Below are 25342 nucleotides of genomic sequence, written 5' to 3'. Positions count from 1 at the left end.
ATTTAGGTAATAAAATTGTCATTTTTATTATATCAGTTCGACCCAGCCACAAGCAACTGATGTTTTTCTAATGATTTAGATCTGACTTTATTTGTGTGAAAAGTGTTTTGTAATTGTGTTCATATAGGTCCTGGGTTTGTTTTGGCAGGTAGATTCCCAAATATTTTATAATGTCTACAGTAACTTTAAATGAAATTTCTCTTTTCTATCTCTTGCTGTTGGATTTCGTTAGAAATACATATAAATGCCAAGGATTTATGTGGGTTTATTTTATGTCCTGCAACTTTGCTAAATTCATTTATTATCTCAAGTAGTTTTTTTACTTGATTCTCTAGGATTCTCTAAATATATTATATAAATATATATGATATATTATATCATCTGCAAAGAATGATAGCTTAGTCTCTTCTTTGCCTAATTTGATTCCTTTGATTTCTTTTTGTTCTCTTATTGCTGCTGCTAACATTCCTAGTACCAGATTGAATAAGAGTGGTGACAGCGGACACCCTTGTTTCACCCCTGATCTTATTGGAAATGCTTCTAGCTTATCCTATTACATATAGTACGTGCTGTAGGTTTTAGAGAGATGCTGCTTCTTATTTTAAGGAAGACTCTTCTTATTCCTATACTTTCTAGTGTTTTTAATAGGAATGGGTGTTGTACTTTGTCAAAAATCTTTTCTGCCTCTATTGAGATAATCATATGGTTTCTGATAGCTTTGTTGTTGATATGATCAATTATACTGATAGTTTTCCTAATATTGAGCCATCCTTGCCTTCCTGGAATAAATTTTACCTGATCAAAATGTATTCTTGTAACAAGTTGCTCTAGTCTTTTTGCTAATATTTTATTTAAAATTTTGCATCTATATTCATGAGGGAAATTGGTCTACAAATTCTTTTCTCCATTTTGTCTCTTTCTGAGTTAGGTATCAGTACCTATAATTCTTTTTTTTTTTTCAAAAGCAATCTGGGTTAAGTAACTTGCTCAAGGTTACACGGCCAGTTATTTCTGGGTGTGGTGCTGAGTATCTGAGCCCAGATTTGATCCAGGTCATCCCGACACTGGAGCCGGTGCTCTTACTCGCTGAGCCACCTGGCCTCCCTTAGTACCTATAATTCTTTAATTTAAAGTTATGTACTTTTGAAAAGAAAAGCAAAGTTCGGATAATAGAAATGTCGAAGTAAAATCTGTAATATCAAGTGACTTCCTTTTTTTAAATGCTAAAGTCTACAATCTAGTCTAAGATCAATATCACAATATTCCCTTGACAGTTTTTTGTTTTTTGGGTTTTTTTGGTAAGGGAAAGATTCCATTATTATTTCACTTAGGCAAAGAGTGTAGAAGGGAAGAGTTTCCATGTAACTCTCCCAGCTAGCAGGGACTTAACTCCCACCAGACTTCAGTGGAGTAAGGGAGGAAGACTGCGAAGAAGTACATAATTCCCTTGGCAGTAGTTTAGAGAACATTCTCTTGGGTGTGCTTCCCAGGGAAATTCTTTTGTGGGGGAGAAAGTCCTTTGGGGGGATGTCCCAGGAAAGCAATTGGCTGTAGTAGTAATATTCCAAAGGACACCTCCCTGGAAAATGTTCCTTATATCTTGGAACCAGGGGAAATTCCTGGTTCAACAGGGTATGACCAAACAGCATGCCGTTAAATTGTGTGAGATTTGGTCTAAGACTGCCAGACATTCAGCTTATAAATTATTTTGGCCCAAATTTGGTTGTTTTGATCACTGTACTTTGAGGAAGTGAAGATCTTCTATCCAATAAAACTACCCAAAGCAGATGTAGGCTTTTGCTGGCCAGCGCTGGCCAATGGGATGTGCCCTCAACCTCTGGAAAGTCCCTCTTCTATCCTACTATCTTCTCTCTCTGCTTCTCCATCTTATTCTTTCTTCTGTAGTAAGAAATTTAATTTCTTTTGAGTAAGAGTGGCTGCTGACCTGTGTCTTTCCCCTCCAGGAAAGATTTATTCATGATATCACCCAGCTTGGAAATACAGTGCTCTCAGTCTCTGTCAACCTTTCAGTCCCTCTGACCTCTCCACGTGGAGGAGAGCTACTCTTACATTTGATGAGGATTCTGTGGCAGTCATAACTCAATTTAAGCCATATTTAGAGGCCACAACTCAATCTGGGAAGATGTAACTGATTCAGTGGAACCCTTGCTCTTCCCAGGAAAGGGAAGCTCCATCAGAGAGGTGGCTGATAGACAAGTCCCTGCTGGCACCGCTCCTGCCAGCCCAGGAGGTCTTCATGATTTCCCTTATTAAGACCCCCACTGGAAGCCTAGTAATCTGGCCATTCCTCTTGGCTGTTACAAGGTAGGGAATCCTTAATGTGGGGAATGCAGGCATGGACTCTCCATCCTTGTGACTGGAGCATGTTTCAGGAAGGAAGAAGAGAAAACCCCCAGCTTCTTTTATGACAGTCTGTGCAAGAGTGCAAAGTGGTGTGATTGACCCAAGAGATGCTCAGACCATCCATGCAGCCTTTGTTTAGCTGTCCCTCCTAGAAATCCAGAAATGCTTTCACCAAAGCTGCCCCACCTGTCCTGAGAAGGGCATCACCCTCTATGTGTATGAAGGGAAAGGCAAAGAAAAGGAGGAAGAAATACCAGGCGAGAAACGACAACAGTCTTGGCTATGGCCCAGATCGCTCCAGCTCCTTTTTGTGCTCTACTGGGAAGCCAGAGAATACACGTAGGTTTTTACTGTCACCAAAAGGGTCATTTTGTCAGTCAGTGCAAGAAGGCAAACGGGAGTAACCGTGGGCAACCAAAAGAAGCCTACCTACAGCACAAAGGTGGGGGAGGGAGGGGCCCTGGACTCTGAGAAGGGTCCTTTTGTCTTCCCTAATCCCAGTGTCCTTCATCCACTGTCCCAGTCTTTGCTTCTCCCCGCACTGATGAGCTCCATGTTCCTCTTTGAGTTGGACACATTTTAGGATTGCTTGTTAGAGACAGGAGCTTCTGGTTCAGTCCTAATTGAGCTGTTAGGCCCTGAGCGCTCGCCTTTCGGTCCCCGAATATTTTTGGAATTATCGAATAACCCCAACCTATCCTCAAGTTATCTCCCCAAAAAGTTAGCGTTGGCCTTCCCATGACACATACTTTTCTTTGTACGTCCCGGTCTGCAGTTCATATTTCAGACAGAGATCTCTCAATCAAAGGCCACTATTTCGTATTCCCCGAATGGTTCTCTGACTTTACATCTCCCAGAGGACTCCCTGTCCTTATCTCTGGTTGTGATAAATTTTTCTGAGGACCCCAAAGATGACTTTCTAAAATTTCAAGGGAGTCTGAGGAAGACTTGCTGTCTTTGTTCCCCTTTCAGGCCTTCCACCTGACAGCTGACTCCTTGTGGGCTGTATCACCCTGAGATGCGTATGATTAATATCACTTATCCCTCCTACTGTTAAGACCCAAGAGGGACCACCACCATTCGTGTCTCAGTATCCCTGGTCTAGGGAAGTTATGGAGGGTATCTCTTCTATTACTGATTCTCCAAGAAACTACGGCATTATTGTCCCATGAAAATCATCTTGTAGTGCCCCTTGTTGAGTGTTTGTCCTTCATTCTTGGAGAGGACCATGGCATCAGGGAGATGAGGACATGCCTTGCAGTTGGCTTTCATCTGCAGGGTGAGGGCTGTTCAAGGTCACCAGCCTCACCTTCTCCTCCAGAGCCATCTGGATCCTGTGGCCTGATATTCATCAGGAGGACTGGAGATGGCCCAGGATGCAATGGGAGACCCTGGCCCTTTTAGGCTAAGGTCTTTTTAGATTCTCACATTGAGTAAGGTAACGTCCGTTCAGTGAATAGGCCTCTTTAAGAAGTGAGTCAAGGGATGGCCCCTTTAATAAAAATACAAAATCAAACTGGGAGGGGGAGAGCCTTCTGCCTGTGAAAAAGCCTGGACTAGGCCTGATGGAAAACTCATTCATGGCTTTGTGCAAGTTCCCCATGCTGTGATAGCGTGTGTTCTGCCTGGTGCTGGTGGTGCCCGGCACGGCCACGACTGCTCTTCCATTTCCTGTTTCACTGTGAGACGTCCATCCCCAGCCTCCTTTAGCATCGTCCTTTCCCTTCCTGTTTGCCCTTGCCTGGATAAAGATGCAGTGGGCATGGACTGCCCTGTCCTGAGGGCCTGGTGAAAGCCCACCCTGCTCTCTTAAGTCTTGCCATGGGATTAGACTCAGTTCCCTTCAAGGGCTCTGCTCTGGTGCGGCCCCTTGATAATCTTCTGGCGGCACCTGTTCTTACCTGTTCTTGGGGTCTGCCAGGAAGACGGCTGCCATGTTCTCCTCCAGCTTCCTCGGAAAGGCCAGCACGTCTCCACATCTGACGTTTGGAGGCGCCTTCCCAGTGGGAAGGTGTCTGCTGGCAGCTGAGAGTTTATGGTCCCCTTTTTGTGTGAGTGAGTCCCTCATTTTGACTCATGGGAAATGACAAACCTTCCCTGGGATGCTACACGAAGATACTGATGGATAGTAATCCAGAAGCTGGTGTTAGGCCTTAGCAGCCCTAGCCAATCAGAGAGGAAGAGCGTTTACTTCTTAGGGACTCCAGTGCCCCATTCCCAGAACTGCAACTTCCCTGTTTGTCCTGGTTCAAGATGAGTGGGGTATGTTAATCCACCTTGTAGTAAACCAATGCCGCTTGTGGTTGGTGTCCTTTGTGCCCACCAATCAGAAATCAGGAAGTGCCCCGAGACTGAAATTTGGCAGTTTGCCTCAGTCCTTTTTGCTGCGCACAGGCCCTTGGGTTCCATTTACTGGCCATTGCTCATGAACTGATCTTGCCTGAGTTTCTCACTGTCACAGATTTACATGGCGGCACAGGAATGGCTTCATGTGGGTCCTGGCGTTCTCCAAGATTAATTGCTAAACTGGCCAACCAGGGTCGAGTGTCTTAGTATGAGGTGGTGTTATCCAGTGCAGAGAGCCCAGGACTGGAGCCAGGAAGGCCTGGACTCAAGCCTTGCCATTTCATTAGCTTAGTGACCCTGGGCAAGAGTCTGCACTTGTCTCAGCCTTGGCTTCCTCACCTGCATGTAGAAGACTTGATAAGTCCACAGCACGAATGCCAGTTGTGGTCATAGTGAGACACAGATGGGCAGAGTCATCAGGTGAGATCCCTTATGCTCCCTTCTTTTTTTTTTTTTAAGCAATCGGGGTTAAGTAACTTGCTCAAGGTTACACGACCAGTTATTTCTGGGTGTGGTGCTGAGTGTCTGAGCCCGGGATTTGATCTCCAGGTCCTCCCAACACTGGAGCCGGTGCTCTTACTCGCTGAGCCACCTGGCCGCCCCTTACGCTCCCTTCTGAAAACAGGTTCAGTAGAATCCTTAGGCATTAATCTGGTGGCATAGAATTTGGTGCCTCCCCTGGCATCCTCATGCATGCCTTCTTGCGGTGGGGAAAGAAAGGACACTGGCTTTCAAAGGCTCTTCTAGATCCCACCAGGCAAGATAGACTGTGTCTGGGCCTGGGGATTAACCGTGTATGTCTTTCATCCAAGGACCTTTGCTAGCCACAGACAGGACTCTCCAAGATGCTTCTCTGAGTTGTAGAAATGCCAGCTGTTGGTGTTGGGGCAGGGAGCCCTTACCTTAAGAAATCCCATTCCAGTTTTGGCCCCAAGAGGCCTGTGGAGGCATCTCAGGCTGCCTCAGGAGGGGGACAGGTTTATTCTCTCATGGTGGAGGCTTCAGAGCAGAGGCCAAGTTCCCTCTCCCACGTGCTGCCCTGTTGGCACCAGTGCTTCTCGCCTAAGACCTCCTCTAGCTCTTAGATTCTTCAGGACAGCAACTTGATTTCTACTCAGCATTGTAGTTGACTTGGGAGCATTCTGGAAGTAGAAATTTAGATCGGAAGCTCCCTGAGGGTAGACAATGCCTCGGGTTTGCCTTGGCTTTCCCAGCACCTAACATAGTGCCTTGCACATAGATCTTGCTAATTGCTGGTTGGCTTTGGGCCTGGTTGTCACTAACTGTGCCCCCAGCTTCACTCTTGTCCACTCTTGGCATGCCCTAAGCACTTTGTGCCTTGGGAACTTGGGCCCTTCTGCAGAGAGCAGGGCCTTTTAAAGTTATTGTTGCCTTTAGTTTTCAACCCCCCACACCCCCAATCCCTCTCTTATAGAATCAGCACCACCTTCCTCCCCCCAGCTAGGTGAAGCTGAGTAAGAAAAGGACAGTGACTGGTGGGCAGCGTCCACACCGTCCCTCTCATCTGGTCTCTTTTTCCCAAGGAGAGGGAGGCAGTCAGTTGTGTCCTCTGTTCCACTGGACCTCGACTGGCCCCACAATCGCGGAATCTGAGGAGGAATCCTAATAATGGTCCTCACCCTCATAACCGCAGTGACTCGGCCTGCCCTTGGAGGGCTCTCATTATTAGTAAGCATTCTCAAAAACTGAAAGCAAGTTTGACTCATAGAGCTGTGAGGCGGCTGCCACCCTGAGATCTCTGTCAGCCAGATTGCTGAAGCATCATACCCGTTTTTGATAGCACAAGTAGGACCGTTTTTTATTTGTGATTCTGCCATTAGAATCACTGTCTTTGGACTTTGACCCCCCAGTTCAGCTCTGCCCCAGGATGCCCAGCACAAGTCTGAAGCTTCTTCCCCATTATGGCCATTCACACACTTGAAGACTTAGCTACGTCTCCCCCTCCATCTTCCCCAGCCCCGCATCCTCTCCAGGCTCCAAAGCCCAGCTCCTTCACCGTCCTGGGGGCGTTCCACCAGGCTCTCTCCCGTGGGGCACCAGCCTTCCTTATCAGTGCTACCCAGAACTCTTTCTCCAGCTGTGCTCTGAACTGGGTAGGGGACAGCAGGACGCTGACTTCCTGATTCCTGGCATTGGGCCTCTCCCAATGTCACTTAAAATTACATTAGCTCTCTTGGCAGACGGATCCCACTGTTGTTTCTAATTAAGCTTGGAGTCCACTACACTCAGTGGGTCTTTTCAATCAAATGTCTATCTAATCACACCTGGATTTGAAGCTGATTTGTTTTCAACCCGTGTGTAAGACTTTACATTAATTCCTATCAAACTTCAGTGAGTTGGGTCTGGCCCCTGTTCTCATTTGTCAGGATCCTCACAACTCTTGACTCTGCCTTTCTGCATGTTGGCTTGCCCCTTGGTTCTGTGTCTTCTGCAGATCTGAGAAGCCTCCCACCTGCGTCTTTCCCATGTCATTGCTGAAAACATCAAGCAGAATTGTGCCGGGCACAGCTCCTGGCATGTTCCACTGGATACCTCTTTGAAGCGGACATTGAACCATTGTCGAGTATTTCCTGGCTTTATGCGGTCACCAGGTTTTAATTCCAGATGATTGTCTTGTCTTCTAGTGTCTCCATCTTTGTGGTAATAAAAGCAGGATGGTCACATTTTGCTAAAATCTTGCTTCACTTTGTCTGCAGTATCCCCCCATCTCCCTCGTACAGTGCTCCTATCACAAAAGGAAGTCAGGTTAGCATGGCGCGTCTTTTCTTGATGAAGCTGCCATCTTGGCTCTTTGTCCTCACTGTCTCCCTTTTTCAATGTTTGCTAACCATTTATTTAGCATTTTGACAGTGCCCTGTATGTTACAAGGTTTGCTTCTCCTTTTTGGAAATTGGGCAGATGTTTACCCATCTCCGTTCTCGTGCTACCTCTCCTGCTCTCTAGCATCTTTCACAAACCAGTCACAATAGTTCAGCCACCAGTGGAAAAGTTGAGCCTGGTGACAGGAGAGGAGCAAATGTTGGGGGATTGGGGGGGGGGGCGGCTCCTGGAGGAACTCACCAATCAGAGGAGGACAAAGGGGTCTTCCAGGCGAGAAGGCTGCTGGGGCATGGGAAGGTTCTGTGTCTTAGGCAGTTTGTTCTCTGGGATCCTTAATTTTCTCATCTGTGAAATGGTGATAATGGGGTCTGCCCTTAATCCCTGTGGGGGTTGCTTTGAGCATCCAACGAGGTGATGGATGGAAAGGTCCCTGGTGACCTCAGAATCATCTTAGCACCATAAATAATAGTTTTGTTTTCATGCGGTGGCTGAGTATTTGTCTCTGCTTCTTTGTGGATTCTAAAACAGAGGCGAAGGAGGAGACTCAAACCATCATTTCCCCTGAGAGAACTGGATTTCCATGAGGGCAGGGTTTGTGTTTCTTCATATTCCTGATTCTTGGCACAGACTGGGAGAGACTGACAGATACTTCTTGATCCGTTGTTTGGTTTTATTTGGCCACCACAGTGACCCTGTGAGTCAGGTGCTATTGTTCTAGCCTTTTTTGACAGCTAAGGAAACCGAGGCTCAGACACCTTAGGTGATTTACTGTCTGAAGTGAGATTTGAACCTGGGCCTTCCTAACTCCCAGCTCTAGCCCTTTCTCCACCAAGAGACAGAGCCCAGCTCTAGGTGCCTGGCTGAGGCTAGAGCCTTTGGCCCAGTCTGGAAGGTGGGGCATCCCTTCCCTTCCTCTGGCCTCAGGGCATGGAGCACGTTGGGAATCTCTTCTTGCACTTGAATTCCTGCTGCTTCTCTAGGCATCTATCTCCCAAGCCTGATGTCTGGCCCTCTCTTGGCTCCCTTTCTCTGAATCTGTTCTGCAGCCTGGGACTGACCTTGCTTCTGAGCTGGAGGGGTGCCTTGTTTTCCCCAAAGCTGGTCCTCAGCTTAGCACCCTGAATGCCAGCCACCAACTTTGGTTTATGACCCTGAAATGCTGAGCAGCATCGCTCCTGTGACCTGAGCTTCCTCCCCAGCTCTAGGACCTTCAGGCTGTCCCATGGAACCCCTTCAGCCTCGCTGAAAGTGGGACCCATCCGTTCTTGCCCCTGTCAGTGGTTGGGGCAGTTCTCAATTATCCCATGATCCTTCTCCATTGGAGAGTGGAGAACAAGAGGAGAGGGGGAGTTGGAGGAAGTGTGAGGAGGGTGTGATTCATTTCCTCCTTGTCCATATGGCTGCAGAGGCTTTTTTGAGGCCTTGAAGTAACCAGGGTTTTGAGAAAGCCAGACAGCTTTCTGAAATTATGAAAAGGGGAGAAATAGACTCTACAGGGTCTCTTTACCCTTAAAAAAAGTGTATGTATGTGTATTTAATTTTGAACTTAAACGCCAAAGAAAATTAAAGCTAAGATTTTACATGAGACCATAAATAGCTTGCTTTTTCTTTTAAGTATAGTAAATTCAGCGTTTCACTTCTTAAAGAGGCCTATTCACTGAATGGTTGCTGCCCCACTCAAAGAGAGAACCTGAAAAGACCTTAGCCTAAAAGGGCCAGGGTCTCCCATTGCATCCTGGGCCAACTCCAGTTGTCCTGATGGATATCTGGCCGCTGGACCCAGATGGCTCTGGAGGAGAAAGTGAGGCTGGTGACCTTGCACAGCCCTGCCTCACTTAAATCCAAGTCATCACCTCCCTGATGTCAAGTTCCTCTCCAAGAAGGAGGGACCAACCACACACCAACCACTTTCAAACTGTCTTGCTTATCTGTTCCTTCTGGAGCTCTCCTCTAGTTTTCTTCTGTGCATTTTCAAAGAGTCCTTCCTTCTTTCCTTCCTTACTCCCTCCCTCCCTTCCTCTCTTTCTTCCTTCTTTCTTTCCTTCTGATGTGGGGTACAGGCTTTGGGAAACCCCCGAACTCTCCTTGAACCTTCCCACTTGAGGAATTTGCATGAGGTCATAAGCCTTTCATTATCACTAGACCCCAATCTCTATTACTAGCCTCCTTTGTCCAGCTACTTCCCACCCTTGATCCTCCCAAAATATCTATACCCAAATCTGATATCCTAAAAATAGCCTAGCCCTCCATTGTCTGTCTTCTCCAGGTGGCCTCCAGCTATTTCCCACCCTTAATCTCTCCTTACTTGAGTCTGACTTCCTTTGACTCCGGAACACCGGAACAGGAACACCGTCTCCAAGCTCCTCCTCTAGACCACCCCTAGATTCCTCTCACAACCTTTCTGTGTATAAGCTCCACCTTGCTTCCATGAGGTAGCCGAGAATTACCTAGCACAGACTCACTCTGTGGCACATTATTCTGATCTGCTGGTCCAGTCCAAGCATCACAGGTACTGAGGCTCCTTAAGAGTGTGCCCATTATGACGAACCTTTAATACACTTTTCTTATCTTTGGCTGAGAGAAGACTGGAGTGAAATTCATTTGGCAGGACGCAGCGTATTGGTATTTTGCGCTCTTGAGCACCCTTAACCCTCTATCTCTACAATTGGTTCCCTGACCTCAACACTTCCCTCTCTCCTTCCCTCTCCTCCCTCTCTTTTCTTTCTTTTTCTCTCCATCCCTTCTTCTGTTTCTTCCTTCTTTTCTTTTTTCTTTCTTTTCTTCTTTCCTTTCTTTTGCTTTCTCTCAAATCTCTTTTTAGGGGAGAATCTACTAAAAGAAACAACTATGAGACTCTGAAAGCAAACCTATCAACCCAAAACTGATTCCTTCCTTCCTTCCTTCCTTCCTTCCTTCCTTCCTTCCTTCCTTCCTTCCTTCCTTCCTTCCTTCCTTCCTTCCTTCCTTCTTTCCTTCCTTCCTTCCTTCCTTCCCTCCCTCCCTCCCTCCCTCCTTCTCCCTCTCCCCCTTCCCTGGTGCAGTGCATGTAGTGCTAGGCCTGGAGTCAGGAATATTGGATTTCAAATATTTCCTCAGACACTTATTAGCTGTGTGAACCTGGGCAAGTCACTTCCCCCTGCTTGCCTCATTTTCTTCATCTGTAAAATTGAGATAATAGTATCTACCTTGCGTTTCTTCCATTGAGAACTGCTGTTTGTGCCTTTGGCCCTTGGTCTATTAGGCAGTTGCTCTTGTTTTTGAATTTGAATTGGTTCCTTTTATCTTGGCTGTCAGCCCTTGTCATAGAAACTTGCTGCAAATATGTTGTCCTGGTTACTCATTCCTTGCAGAACCCTTTATGGGTTTGTATCTGCATTTGCTTGTCATCTCTTGTCTGACAGTGAGCCTTTCCACCCCTTGCCTGCAGTTGTAAAGGGTGATGCCTTCCTTCCTCTTTGGAGGTTAGGTCCACATGTAGTATGAGAGGCTGGTCTAAATCTGACTTCTGCCAGATTGCTTTGTGTATTCCAAGCTGTTGTTGTTGAATGCCCCGCGTTGGCATCTTTTGTCAGACTGAACGGAATGATGTTGTGTTTGTTTGCTTCTGTGTTATTTGTGACTGATCTGTTCTCTCCTCTTTTCTTCATAGGTTGCTGAGAATGATGGGAAGCCCATGTAGAATGAAATTCAAATTTTTGGAAAGCCCTTTGGGAAGAATAGAAATTTCAGGCTGTGAAGCTGGAGTGCACAGAATAAAGCTTCTGGAAAAAATGGTTCAAAGAACTGAGTAAGTAGATGGACCCTAACTCCAGTGTCCTTGACTGATGCTACAAAGGGAATGGGCTGATTGTGGTTCACAGTCCATCTTTCTGTGGGATCTCAGCAGTGAAGGAACCAAAAGGGAAGTCCTTTGTTTGGTCTGAAAAGGTCAGCTTTGCCCTTTGCAGTGGGGAAGGCGTCGCTGTTCAGCCAACAGCCAGCTCAGTTTAGTGGCCTAAACCAGCAGGGGCTCAGGTGGCCACCAGAGCTAATGGGGAGCTTGAGCTCCATTAAAAGAGCCTGGCAGGTAGGCTGGTGTTGGTCAGCTGCGGTCCAGCCCCCCTGCCCTTTTGGAGTCCTGTCTTTTGGTCTGGGCCCCCCCATTTTGGCATGAGCCACCACCCTGCAGTGATAAGGCCTCAGAATCATGCTGTGTTGGATGAACTGAGAGGGCACAGGAAAATGCAGGTGTGAGCAGATGTGGCAGCTGCCTGGGTGGCAGTGGCTTAGTGTGCTTGACCTTAGAAGGCAGAACAAGGAGTGATGGGTAGGCTCTGTGGGGCGCCCCATGTGGGCTCCATATTAGACAAAGCTGCCTAATGCTGAGGGGAGTAAGGCCCCACCCCAGGAGGATGTTACATGAAGTCTGGGGTCAGGAGAGGAGGAGCCCGTTCTTTCTTCAGGTAGGGCTAGATGCTTTTTGAGGTGCTTTCCAATTTTGTAGTCATAAGATTTAGAGCCCCGAAGGACTTTCAAGTTAGCGGACTCCCAGTTCCTTCCTTCTTTAGCTGACCACAACCGAGGGGCAGATCAGGGCTGCGTCCTGGGTCATTCAGGGAGGAAGCATCAGAGCAGCAGTCCAAACAGAACTGCATTATAAAACAGGGCAAGCTCTCTCCCAGAAGGATGCCCGGCACTGTTCTCTCCTTTTATTTTTCTTCTCTTTCCCATGAAAGCTTCTGCCTTCCGTTAAACTCTGGGAAATAATCTATATTAAGCAGTCCCATGTCTTTTGGTAAAAGTCTGAATTTACAAAGAGTTTATTGATCCTCAGCGTGTGACTCCATCAGGAATCACATGGTGGGTGGCTCCTCAGAAGATGGGTGTCTGGGACCTCTCTTGCTTTTGGAAAGAAGCGAATCCATACTGCCTGGGCTTTGTTTAAGTTTTCTCGGTGTATTTTGAACTCGGCTAGCAGATCTCGTAGCTGAGAGGCTCCCCCTTCCCCAAGGTGTTATTAGGGTTCTGTGTGCTTCTGCTGGTCCCTGCTTCTCGCTGGGCTCTGGCAGGAGGAAAAGGATGAAATTTCATCTTCTACATTGCTTTAAAGAGACTTCTACTCTCTAAGAGAAAGCACTTTTTTTGAGCGATTTCCACTATATTTTTCTAATCGTAAAGACCTAAAAATTTTAAGGCTGTCCGTAAATGTTTGTGCTGAAATGTAACATTTAATCTCCCCCATTCATTGATGGGGAATAGTTGTTAAAATCTTAGTTCTCATTATTTCTGACAGGAGGGGGAAAAACAGCAAAAACAAACCCACATCCTTTCTTGCTCAGTGTTTGCCTTAACCAGCTAATGAACGCAGTGCCAAGGACATTAGATGAAGAAAATACAGAAGAAACATAAAAATTGATTTTAATGGACCCCTGTCAGAGAGAGCCATAATGAACACAAGTGCAGTAATAAATATTGGTCTTTCCTGTAGAGTTGCATGTTACAATCAATAGCCTATTTTTTTTACAGCAAAAATAAGCAAACCTTTGAAATATATGAATACACAGTTCTCAATTTCTATGAAAGCAATCTAGCAGCTGTGCTTAAAAAACACCTCACGAAGCATATCATCTGTCTGGGAAGCGCTTAACTTTGTCTCTGGGCGGGCGGGCAGGCGGGCGGGCGGGCAGGCGCTGGCGCTGCACAGTTAATCAGGCCGGGGGAGCCTGCACCCACTGGGGGCGACTTCAGGGAGGATTGAAAGGAAGACATTGGCCCTCAGCCCCCCAGACGACACAGCTGATGGGGAGCTCATCAGGGCCGCTGCCATCTGCTCAATGCAAGTGCAGGAAATGAAGGGCATTTTTAAGGCAGTATTTTAATGGGCCTTCTTAGTTTTCTAAAGAGCCTGATTTGAAAAGAGGCCCTTTGATTCCTTTCAGGCCCCCAAACATGTATTGGGCACCTTTTGTTCGGTGCTGGCTCAATGCTAGAGACAAAAAGACAATTCGGTGAACATTTATTAAGCGCCTACTGTATACCAGGCACTGTGCCAAACACTAGATGCCCAAGAGGGATCAAGGCGCCTTCATTTTAGGGGGAGGACTCGAGGAGGTTGGGTCGCAGGATGTTATGGAGCGTGATTTTTTCAGAAGAAGTGGTAGTAACTGGTGAAATCGAGAAAAGGAGTCTCCTTGGAGGTGGGGGTGGAGGTGAGCCTGAGAGAGAGATGGGGATTATATGGGAAAGAGGCTGCTGGCCCTCGGTGTTTTTGATGACTGATGCTTTGTTTCATGTTGAGAACTGGCCTGGGCTCCAGTCAAGGTGTGTTTCTGTTTTTAGTAAATGAGTGGCTCCGTTTGCTGGGCAGCCTTTGTCCTATGCTCTGTGCTCAGGAGCAAAGGAAACCTTTGGTAGCCAGGGACGCTGCTTTTTCTACATTGGGATTTATGCTTCTGAACAAAGATCATCAAGAATTTGAAAAGCAGCCTCTTTGGGCTGTTTCCAGACACTGGGAAGAACATTCCTTTGTTCTGGTGACATTGAACCTGTGCAGAGATCTTCTTAGTGCCCAGAGGTGTGGGGCAGAAAAAGCCTCCTGCCTGGGAAGCTGTGGACCTCTTCTGCTGTCTGGAGGGAGATGCATTTGAATGGGAGCCCCCTGAGGGCAGGGATGGTCTTTTTGCCCTCCTTTGGATTCCTCCTAGTGAGTACAATCCATGCTTGTGGCCTGATTATGAGCTGGAACAGTGGGGAAGTGATGGGGGAAATTTCTAAAGCTTCCAGGAGTTTGGCTGAGGAGAGGCCCCCACCAGCTCCTCTCCCCTGGATGCGAGCAGAATGAAATCTTTACTTTTTGTTCTTTTTACAAAAAGTCCAGAACTTTCTAAGTTTAAAACTAAATAACATCCCAAACTGGATTAGCCTCACTGTGATTGCTTTGGAATTCACGGCCTCTCACATCCACTGGTGAATGGAAAGCCATCAGTTTGTTTCAACTTCACATTTTTTGATTTTTCTTCTAAGTGGAGCCATGAGCTGCCAAACTTCATGTTATCTGGCTTCTGCTGTTTTGGGTCAGCTCATGGTTATGTAGCGTGTGAAGGGAGTTGCTCTGCACTGGGCCAGGTGTATTCAGACCCATTAAACCCAACTCTTTGCGTAATTAACCACCTTTTGTGATCTTCTTCATGGATTTCTACCAACTGAAGACTTGCTTGGGTTGGACCAAGCTTCTTTCCCAGAACATGGGAAGCATTTGTTCCTTAGACTGAGGCAAATTTGCTCTGATCTCACTGTCATGCTGTAGAAATGGTGGAGGATGGGTGATGGCAGGCTGGGCTGCCATATTGTCTGAAGGATATGCTGGGCAGAATTTCCCACAGTCCAGATGGCAGAATCATTGGAGCTGACCCATGAGAGATAGTGTTAAGGCTCAATATGGTGGAATGACAGTCTGAGCTGGTCACGCTCACACAGGTAATGGCACCTGGAAGCCCAGTTTGTTTTAATAGATGATAACTTGTGCTTTTTTCCTGCTTTGATTTCTCCTTGTGTCTCACCACTCCACATCATAGGACCATCCCACATAACAGAGGAAGAAGAAGAAAAAATACAGCAAAACCCCTTAGTGGGTTGGCAAAAGCAGCCCTGGAAAGCAGAGCCAGGCTGTGTGAGCGGTGCTCTCCCCTGTCTTCCTTGGGCCAAGCTTGTTCTCTGTCATTTCTGCCTTCCTTTTTGGAGCCTTTGTGATTAGCATTCCTTCTGTTTATATGGTGTTGTGGTGGTCATGTGCATTGTTTCCTGGCTCCACTCACTTCATTCAGAATCAGTTCATGTAAGTCTTCCCATTCTTCTCTGTCATATGTACCCCACTTGGTTCAGCCATTCATTCCCCATTCAAGAAAAGAAACCAAGGCCTAACTAATTTGACTTGAGAGCTTATTCTCATGATACCATTTTAGGATCATAGAGCCCTGGCATGATTTTAGGACCACGGAGCCCTGGCCTAGACCAAACCCATTCCATGGTGCCCAGTATCTCGCATTAGAATTGTTTCCAGCAGTCATTTATATGTTACTTTAAGGGCTGCAAAGCACTGTTTTCTCTCTCTGCTGTGCGAAGCTGCCTCTATTGACATGATTCTCAGTTTATGGACTTTTTTTGGTTTTTTAATCCCCTATATTTTCCCCCCATATCTAGTCCCCCACCCTTTCCAGAGAGCCATCTCTTAAATCAAAATTTTTTGAAATAAATAAAGAAAAGCTATTCAGTCAAACTGATGAACACACCAGAAAACAGCCAGACAAGCCCCAAAGCCCCAAGTGACATTCTCTGCAGGTCCCAGCCCACGCACCCTCATCCTTCTCCAGGCTGGGGCTGCGTCCCCTTTGACCCTTTGGATTTCGTCATTTCCCAGCACTGGTGATTATTTGGTGATGATCATTCTGTCCATCCATGTTTCTGTAATCATTGTGTGTATGGCGGTCTTGGCTCCCTTCCCTTCACTTGGCATCAGGTCACATAAGTTTGTGCTTCTGAATATTTATTGATTGTAAAGATTCACTGGTAGTTCAGCCTCATGCCCAAGAGCCTCCCCAGAACCAGGGACTTTATCTCCCTAGAAGCAGGTCCTGCATAGTTGCTTTGCCCCTAATGTGGCATTGGGCTCATCAGTGTACCCTGAATGAAACAGAAAAATCGGGAGTGGTCAGAGTGGCTCTAGCAGGGAGTGGTGAAGCAGAGGCCAGAAGCCACAAAGGCCTGGGTTCAGGTCCTGTTCTGATCCTGTGTGAATCCTAGGTAAGTCACTCAACGTCTGGGAGCCCCTCTCAGACTGAGAGCAGGTGTCGGCCTATGTTGGCGGGAGCAGTGACGTCCCAGGTCTAGTGCCCGTCCTCCTTGAGCCAATAATGATAGTGTCCAGGCTGAACTCCTTGCTGCTTCCACAGAGGAGCCCTCAGCCGGCATCCAGAGGCTGTTGCCCTGAGTTTCTTTGCAGACAGCAGTAGCAGAGGCACTGCTCTGCCCTTCAGAGCTCCTTCAGCCCCAGTCTTGGGGAAGGTGTCCTTAGGTTGTAGCTTGGCCGGGCTTTTTATCCCTCTCTTCCAGTGTTCTCCTGAATCACTTTACTGCTATGGTCTCCTCCCAGACTCCCCAGTTTCCACCACTGATATCCTCCTTGGCATGTCTGCTTTCTCAGGCCTCACTGCTTTTGTAGAATAAAATGGCTGTGGACTCTTCCTTGAGCGTGATTCCTCCTGCTCACCCATTTGTCCATCCATTGCTAAGTACTACAAGACAGAGCGCTTCATTGATTTTTCCTCGTGCTGATTCTATTACCTGTTCATATTCTGACTCAGAAAGAGGCTTGCTCAGAGACTGTCTCCTGGGCACATGGGATGATGGTCTTCGTAATTTAGAAACTTCCTGCCAGCATGAATTTCCACATATTGACAACAGCGTTCTAGAATAATCTATTCTACTTGGGAATGCTTGGCCAGTTTTCTTCCTGGGCTGCGGGTGGCCTCTTGCCTTGTCTCTAGCGAAGGGACAGTGTTTGTCTGTTGTTCATGTGGTGGGATGGATGGAGGTGGGAGGGAGGCTTGGCTCAGACTGAGTAATGTGGTTATTTTGATCGAGCAGCTCTTGGGCAGTGTGGATGTCTTAGACTTCTTGGTCACTTAGGGCTGCACTGGAAGGCTACTGAGGTCTCTTCAATCACTCAGTCCGTCAGCAGGCATTAATCAGTGCCCTGTGGGTGCCAGGCACCATTCTAGGAGAAGGACAGAGAATGGAACCGTCTTTAGCGGGAAGGACGTTCTTAGGCAGGAGACCCTGTTTTCTCTGTAAGTCAGTGCCCAATGGATTCAGAGTGCACATATACAACTGTACCAGGTAGCTTGGGAGGGAGGATGCTAGCAGTGAGGGGACCAGGAGAGGCCTCTTGTGCAGAAGGGGATGCCCGAGCAGCCTTGGCAAGGAGGGAGCCCATTCCAGGCATACGGCCATGAGTGCCAAGCCTGGCCAGGAGCGAGAGGTCAGGTGTGGGGAGCTGAGAGGCCAGCTGGGCTGGATGAGGCTGGTTGGCCAGGCCTTGAAAAGCTAAACAGGAATATTTATTTGCATTTGAAAGGGGTCCTTATGGCACACAGTGAGTAAAGCGCCCCCGGAGTCAGGAGGACCCAAGTTCAGTTCTGGCCTCAGACACTTAACACCCACACAAAAAAACTAGCTGTGTAACCTTGGGCAAGTTACTTAACCCCATTGCCTTCCAAAAGGTAAAAAAAAAAAAGGGGGGTCCTTGTTGTAAAGAAATCTCAATGATGGGATACCACAGATCTAAAGATCATTGGGTAAAACCATTGCATAGCACTCAATTAGCCCCTCATCAAAAACATTTTATTCATTATTCCTTAAAAAAACACAAGCAAATATGTTTGAACCTTTGGGGGCAGGACTGAAAAAAAAGCAAACAAAGAAGTCTGGAAACACAAAAGGGAGTAAGCGGAAAAGAGCCAGAGGAGCCAGGAGTCTGTGTTGACCTTGGTTCATCCATTTACTGCCCATGACATTGGGCAGGCCTCTTACCTTCATACTCATTGGGTTAGGGTGAGAGAAAGTTTGGCAAACCTTGGCATGCTGAACACTTGGGAAGGATTGTTAAAAGAACAAAAAGAGGCGTTTTCCCTCTCTTTGTCTTCAGTTTGCTAGTGGTGGGTAGGGTGGAGGGGTTCCAGGTAGCTCCAGGTGGGAAGGGGCCTCAGGGGCCATGTCTCCTGAGTGGACCCCTGCTGGGGTAAGGGTGGAGTGGTCCATGACTTCTGCTTGGAGGCCTCCAGTGAGGTGGACCCAGCTGCTTGCTGGGACAGCTCTAGGGGTACAGAGCTTTCCTTGACTTTCTCTCCTTGCCCTTGGATGTGACTGTTCCCAGGCCACAGTCCAAGGCGGCTAAAGCAGCTCTGTTCTTTCTGCCGTTTCCCATCTTCCTGCCCTCTCTGGCCCCTTCCCTGCTTCTTCAGCATCCTGGCATCTCTCCCCTCAGGGTTTTCCACTTTCTCTGGGCTCCAGGGAGGTTGAGCCAGGGTGGAACGGCCCAGGACCCCGTTGTCTTTCTTGGTTAACATAGCGCAATGTGGATTCACACTGAGTGTTCACCCACTGACCCTCTCCAAACCTTTTCCAGAAATCTACCATCTGACCACTTACTTGTGGAATTGATTTTTTGGCACCTAAGGATAAAACCTGACATTTTTCCCCTTCCAATTTTGCCTTTTCAGACCTGGCCCAGCATTTCGGCTTGTCCAGATCTTGTTGGTCAGCCTGCTGCTCTGTCACATGGGCAGATGAGGCTGGGAGGGCCAGGAGCCCCTGGATCCAAGCCCTGTGACCTTGCCCTTAAAACCCATGGTGGGGTGACCTTGCCAGTGTCCTAGACAGGGAAGTGACGGTGGTGTCCTTGGTGGCTCGCTCAGGGCTGTATGAGGCTATACTGACCAGTACGTATGGGCACTTGGGGCATCTCCCCTTCACCCACCTAAGACTCTAGGCAATTAGGATATTCCCAGTGTGCCTGGAAGGTGGACAGTGTGAATGTGGAAAAAAAAAATCAGTCCATCAATAAGCATTTATTAAGCACCTGCTGCATGCCAATCACTGTGCCAGAGGCTCAGTTTGCAACCTCAAAACGTGGCACCCTCCTGGCTTCCGAGGGGCACGCTTTTAGTTTGGCTGCAGCCTTCTGGGAGGACAGAGGCACCCGAGGGCGTGGATGCTCACATGCCTTTGGGGGCACAAGGACCGACGCCATGGCTGTCTGTGCCACTCAGACCATTTCCCTCAGGTTGGACTCCACATGTCAATAGGCAGAGGGGCCAGGGTCACACAGGGAGGAAGGGGGATACCCAGGGCCCTGCTGGAGTCACCTGCCTTCAGGTGTAGCTCCTCACACTGCCCTGAGAAGTGGGACCTCACTCAGGGCTGGTTTTCCCCGACTTTTGAATAGAGGTCATGATCTATAGTACAAATACAGACACTGATCATGTTTCCCCTGCTTCATGTAGGTTCTGTTATCTATTTTTAAGGAGTATAAATAAATACTGTACAAAATACTTGATTCATGGGTTTTAAGGCAATTAAATAAATTCCAAAGGAGGAATTTTACAGGAGCTATTGTAACTGAAGCACCCTTTAAAAGGTGGATGGCTGACTGGAGAGAGATGGGCTAGCCAGGGTGCGTGAGAGGGGATGGCCAGCTGGCATGTGTCTTGTCCTGGTGAGGGCTTTGCATCACTGAGGGATGGGAGAAGGGCCCCAGCATGCTGAGTGCCTCCCTGGGCTGGGTTCCCAGGAGGGTGGCGGAAGGGATCCAGGACCAGCAAGTGCCATCCCTATCATTGGGAGGAAGATCCAGAACAAGAGGAGATGCAGCGTCATAACTCTTGAGCAAACCTAAGTGTAATCCCTCAGTGATGCACTGTCCAAACTCTGGATCCTTTCTTCATTTAAAACAAGCATTTTGTTCACCTGGGGGTGCCAGTAGATCCTAGAATAGGATCTCAATATATACAGTGCAGAAGACTACAAAGGAAGCAACTCCCACCAAGATACAGTCAGCAAAGTATCCCAAGTTCAGCAAGCCCACCAAACCCGGCTGGCTCCCAGACCCAGGCAAAGTACCCCTGATTTAGAAGTATCATGTGGAGCTGTGGATTCGGGAGGTTTGAAAGTTCTGATAGTTTTTTTCCCTTTCTTCTACCGGGTTATGTTTTCAGCCATTTGCTTTTCTTGAGTAGCTCTTTAGGCCATCTGGGCACCTGCCATCATCCTGAGAACCTTCTGCAGGGCATGTGGAACATGGTGATGCACACAGTGGTCTCAGGTCAGTCTGGCCTTGCCACCTTATGTGACTTGGGCTTTCTATAAGGCATTTGCTCTCAGTCCATTTTGGGAGAATCTTTTTGTTTGCACAGGTACCCTAGGAACCTGCGGGTCCAGACCCTCTGAGTGACCCTGCATCCCAATCCTCTCTAATCAGGGGAGGGGGGCATGGGCCTCTTAGTCTCCCACAAAGGCAATGAGGACTTGACTGTTCTCTGCAGACCCCACCAGCAGCAAGGCCCACATCTCAGCCCGATTTTTCTGGGGTCCTGTGGATGAGAGCTTCAGCCCCACCCTCTGGGTGTCTGAAGTTGTCTTGAGAAAAGAACAGGTGCCTGAGAAGGTCTGACCTTCCAGGGGCTGGCCTCTGTGGCTCCTGAAGTCCTGGGCGTTGTGGGCCTTTTCCCTTCATCACCAGGTGTGTGATGGGCAGCATGGCCCTCCCTTGTTTAGGAGTGAGCAGTTTGTCCAGGAAAGTTGTGAGAAAGGGGCTCTCCTCTGCCCTGCCCCGTTGCTTGGTGTGCCTGGTGTCTCAGACTGTGGCCAGCTACAAGGAATTTGTCAAGGTCACCTTGTCCCCAAAACCTTCCAGGGAAGTTTCAGTAGAGATATTGTCAGGGCCTGCATTTCTGGAGCTCCTAGGGCAGGCTGCTGTTCTTGAGGACTAAACCTTGTGGGGAGAAAACTCTCCCCGCCCCAGGAGAAACAGCTCAGGAAATGGGCGCCCCACTAGTGATGTCACCCCCTGCCAGACCAGCCCTCCCTTTGTGTCTCTGAGATGGATATTTGTGTCATGTGTTTTTAAAACAATGATTTTATTATTTTAGAGCAGACCCCCTTACAAAGGTCTCTTGAGTCAAATAAGCATAAGGAAATCTGGGTTTGGTTTTATAGGGATTGTCTGAGTCCCCTGGTGAGCCTCTGGAATGGCCATGTCTCCTGCCTGTGTGCCTCCCCATCCCAACCTGTGATGACTGTCACTTGTGAAGGATCTGGATCTCTCTGCCCTGCTCCTCACTGAGGGGGGTAAATTATCAGGGCTGGACGGGCAGTTATGCCCATGACTCAGGGTATCAGTAACAAAGGCTGTGCATATAATTCACTCCATACAAATGTTTATAGCCCAGGATCCTTTGGGTGCTGAGGCTTGTGGCTAAAAAGACTGGAGAGGGAGTGGTGAGCCTTCCTTGCAGCTATGAACCTTCTCAAAAAGAATTCCCTGGTTCCCATCAGGTGCTCCCTTCTTGGCCCTGTGTAGGAGCCTGAGGCTTTGTGAGTGCCGTGCACGATGGGGACAGTGTGAACTCTTAGTCAAAATAAAAGGGAACAGGAGAACCCACCTTCCAGTAAACTTGTAGCATGAAACCCATTCCAGGGAGTTGGGGGGAACCCTGCCCTTCTTGCTGGCCTTGGCTGTCTGCGCTGGCTTTGGGCACCATGAATGATGGGACTCACTAGTGCTCATGTGTGACATGGCCAGGAAAGGCTGCCCGTCCCGAGCAGTGTACAGGGGATTCAGTTTATGCCGGGATGCTCCCCATGCCCAGCCACATGAGAAAAAATCTGGTGCTTGGTTTTATTATTAAATTTCTGTAAGGTTTTCTGTCTAGGAACGAGGAAGGGACAAACAGCCACAGGCTAACTTCTCCAGAGAGCTGTAGCTGATCTTAGAGACTTACCTGGAGGCCGGAGAAGAGAGAGACTGGGAAGGGGGTGGAAAGAGACCCCACCAGGGCCTGGGCATCTTGAGTCTAAGAGGGGCCCAGGGAAGGAGGAGAGAGATGTGAAAGCTGGCAGAGAGAGCACAGCTTGTGTGTGTGTGTGCGTGCGTGTGTCTGTGTGTGTGTGCCCATAAATCACAGGTGTGTGACTACCTTTTCCTTCTAAATCTGCCAGCCAAGCTTAGATATCCTGTTGGAAGCAAGAGGAGAGCTGGGGGAGGAGGGCTACAAGTCTTTGTCTGGGGTCCTCAACATAAGCCAGACTGTCAGAGAAAAGGTCTTTCCACAGTCTGGGCATAATGGCACTTTGTGGATCAGTCATTGGTGAAGTGTGGGGATCTGGCTCCGGGGTGTGCCATCGTAATCTGGTCTATGGGGTGACGTCATGCGCCAGGTTAGAAATAGAGTCTTCCCAGCAGACAGGGCTGGGTTTCCTCTAGGATACTATGGGACTTCACCTTCGTTTTGCTTAGCCAATGACCAATGTCCCACAGGAATAGTCTCATCTCCCATGGAGGGCTACAGAAAACCTTTACTGTTCTCACATTGAGGAGGGAATGCTAAACTCAGCATGCTGAGCACGCATTGGGAATTTCACTCAGGACGCTTTGTCTGCTGGGGATGAGGGCAGACATGTTCAGCTGCCCTGAGACCCTGAAGGCTTATCCCCAGACTTGGGTGCAGGGGGTCATGGAGCCCCTGCTTGCTGTGAGGCACCCCCTGCTAAGTGCCTGCTGGCTGACCTCAGGGTCCCACCCCAGCAGCCTCCTGGCCACTGGACAGGGGCTAGATCCTGCCAGTCTGGTCCATGTCTGTTGTTTCCACCGTCACTGTGGGTGCTCCTGGGGGGTCCAGAGGGTGTTTGGGTTTTCTTTGTGTCTCCGGTAGCAGAGCCTCAGAGGGATATTTCTGGATCTGTGGGTTGATTCTGGACGTGTACCTAGAACAGGTGTTGCTGGCCTCTTGTGTCATGGATCTCTTTGGCCAATTGATGGAACAAGTCCCAGCACTTACACGGTGTTAATAAACACTTGCTGGCCTGCTCTCTGAAAATGTTTTTAAATGCATAAGATAAAATGCAGAATCCCGAAGGAAAACCGTTCTATTGAAATATAGTTTTGAAAGTTCACAGGACCTGTGGCTTAAAAGAGTGGTTATCCCATGGTCTTTTTGGAAGCTTGATAGTGCAATGCACAGAGCACTGAGCCTGGAGTAAGGAACACTCATCTTCCTGAGTTCAGACCTGGCCTGAGACACTCAGTAGTTGGTGACCCTGGGCAAGTCACTTCACCCTGTCTGCCTCAGTTTCTCCATCTGGGGAAGGAAATGGCCAACCATTCCAGTGTCTCTGACAAATGGAGTCACAGAGAGTCTGACAACTGAAAACGACTGAACGATGAAAGCCTTGTGGCCTTTACCCAGTTAGAGCAGTAGCAATAACCATCATATTCCTGTATACAGCTGTCTTCAGTCTTAGTTTAGAGCTTACTGAGCAATTTCTTCATCGCAGCCCTGTGAGAGGCAGGAGCATGAGTTCTCCTACCCTTATGTTACAGATGGGGAAACTGAGCCTCCAGGAGGAGCAGGAATAAAGGCCATGTGACTGAGACCCCATTCTGCTCATTCTAAGGCCAGGCAAGATTTCCTGACCCTGCGCCCGTGGCCTTCATAGCAGGTCAGATAGAGGTGGGGATGGGCCTTCCCAGCACCAGCATGTGATGTCAACTGGCTTGTTTAATTTACATTATCTCCTCTGTGGTAATAGAAGTCCAACCTCAGGACTTTTGTGTGTGAAGTTTAGACATTTTAATATTTTCCATCTTTGCCTTTCAGAAGCCCACCCTGAGCATGATGGCCCGCAGCTCTGGGTCTGACGTTTTTTACTCTCTGTTATCAGCCAGACCCAATTTCATTAGATTCAGGGTGTTTCATTCCTTCACAGCTCTGTGATTTCACAGTGAGAGTGCACTGGAAAGGACCTGTCCAGGGCCACCTAATCCCACTGGTACATGAAAGAAATCCTCAGGTTGATCGACCTTCCGAGCTGTCCTCCAGCCTCTGCTGGAAGCTGGGGGCTTCCCCAGCACCATCCACTGTCGCCCATCCCGAGGGGCCGATAAATCCCAGAGAGCTGGAGCTGCACCTTGGCAAGGGCAGTGACGCATTCACGGGGTACGATTTCCATTTCCCTGACTCCAAGCCCAGCTTTCCATCATCTGTGCCCACTTGCTCTCAGGTGAAGGGAAATCCTGATAAAATACTGCCAGTCGTCGGAGTCTAATTAAAAGTAATCATAATCACATAGTCACGTCACTTGCGGAGCCCCAGCGCATCCCAGGAGCTCTGCTGCGTGCCTTGCGAAGATTTTCTCACTTGAGCCCCCCAGGAGCCCCAGGAGGTGGGTGCTATCAGCTCTGTATGTTAAGAGCTGTCACAAAGGAAACAGACCCTCCCTCTCCCCTGGAAATTTGGCTTCACCACTTAAATAAAGCTTGCGAAGGCTCTGTGAACATCTGTGAAGCCCCATGTCTTCAGAACTACAGTAACCTCATTGAGTGAGTGTGGGGAGCAGGACCTTATGTCCTCGGGTGCCAGATGTTTCTCCTTCCAAAGGAAATCTGTGTAAAACAAACTGGCCATTTTCTGCCTCCTGTAACAGAGTCCACTGAATGCGGTTGGGCTCTTCTTTGCTTGATCAACGCCCCTCAGCGGGTGATGGACTGAACCAAGTGGAGCTGGAGGGATTCTTGCGCCCGCTGCCGCCCTGGCTGCTCCTGGCTCTCCGCACCCCCACACACTCTCTCTCTGATTTGTTCCTTCCCTCTTGACTTTGGGAGGTGAGGACGCGGAGTCAGAAGACGCAGGTTCGCGTCCTGGTTCTGCCCTTATGGCCTCTGTGACTACCAATTACCCAGGGACAGTGCCAGCGCTGCTGGGCTCTCTGTGTGCCCACTGTGGGGGAAGACGCTCCGGTAACCGCCGTTGTGCTTAGATAGGCCCTGCGGCTGGCACAGTGGATTGTTGGGGTTCTGCGCAGAGTCAAAGTAAACAGGTTCGTGGGCCGGGGGCTGTGTTCTGGGTCCCAGGTGAAGGAGACACACTGTCAACACGACAGCGTCACCCTGGGATCTGCCTGTAGCTTGGAAGCCAAAGGGAATACCGGGATTTATGGGCAGCCCTGACTGGTCAGACTGTGCAGGCCCCGCCTCCTCCTG

The 25342-nt window shown here is 48.5% G+C and overlaps 1 protein-coding gene across 2 annotated transcripts in view; it reads left to right on the top strand.

Annotated features, from left to right (window-relative positions):
- MGMT (O-6-methylguanine-DNA methyltransferase) overlaps positions 1-25342 on the top strand; it is a 284954-nt gene that overhangs the window by 45279 nt on the left and 214333 nt on the right. For both annotated transcript variants that reach the window (XM_069101710.1, XM_069101709.1), the window contains exon 2: positions 11201-11338. In XM_069101710.1, coding sequence (XP_068957811.1) covers positions 11211-11338 — 128 coding nt within the window. In that variant the 5' untranslated portion in view covers positions 11201-11210. The remainder of the gene's footprint in view (positions 1-11200; positions 11339-25342) is intronic.

This window comes from Petaurus breviceps, unplaced genomic scaffold (genome assembly GCF_028583685.1).
Source record: "Petaurus breviceps papuanus isolate PSGF00001 unplaced genomic scaffold, PetGlider_PUasm1.0 490, whole genome shotgun sequence".
NCBI lineage: Eukaryota > Metazoa > Chordata > Mammalia > Diprotodontia > Petauridae > Petaurus > Petaurus breviceps.
This window is presented reverse-complemented; position numbering and strand designations above follow the sequence as displayed.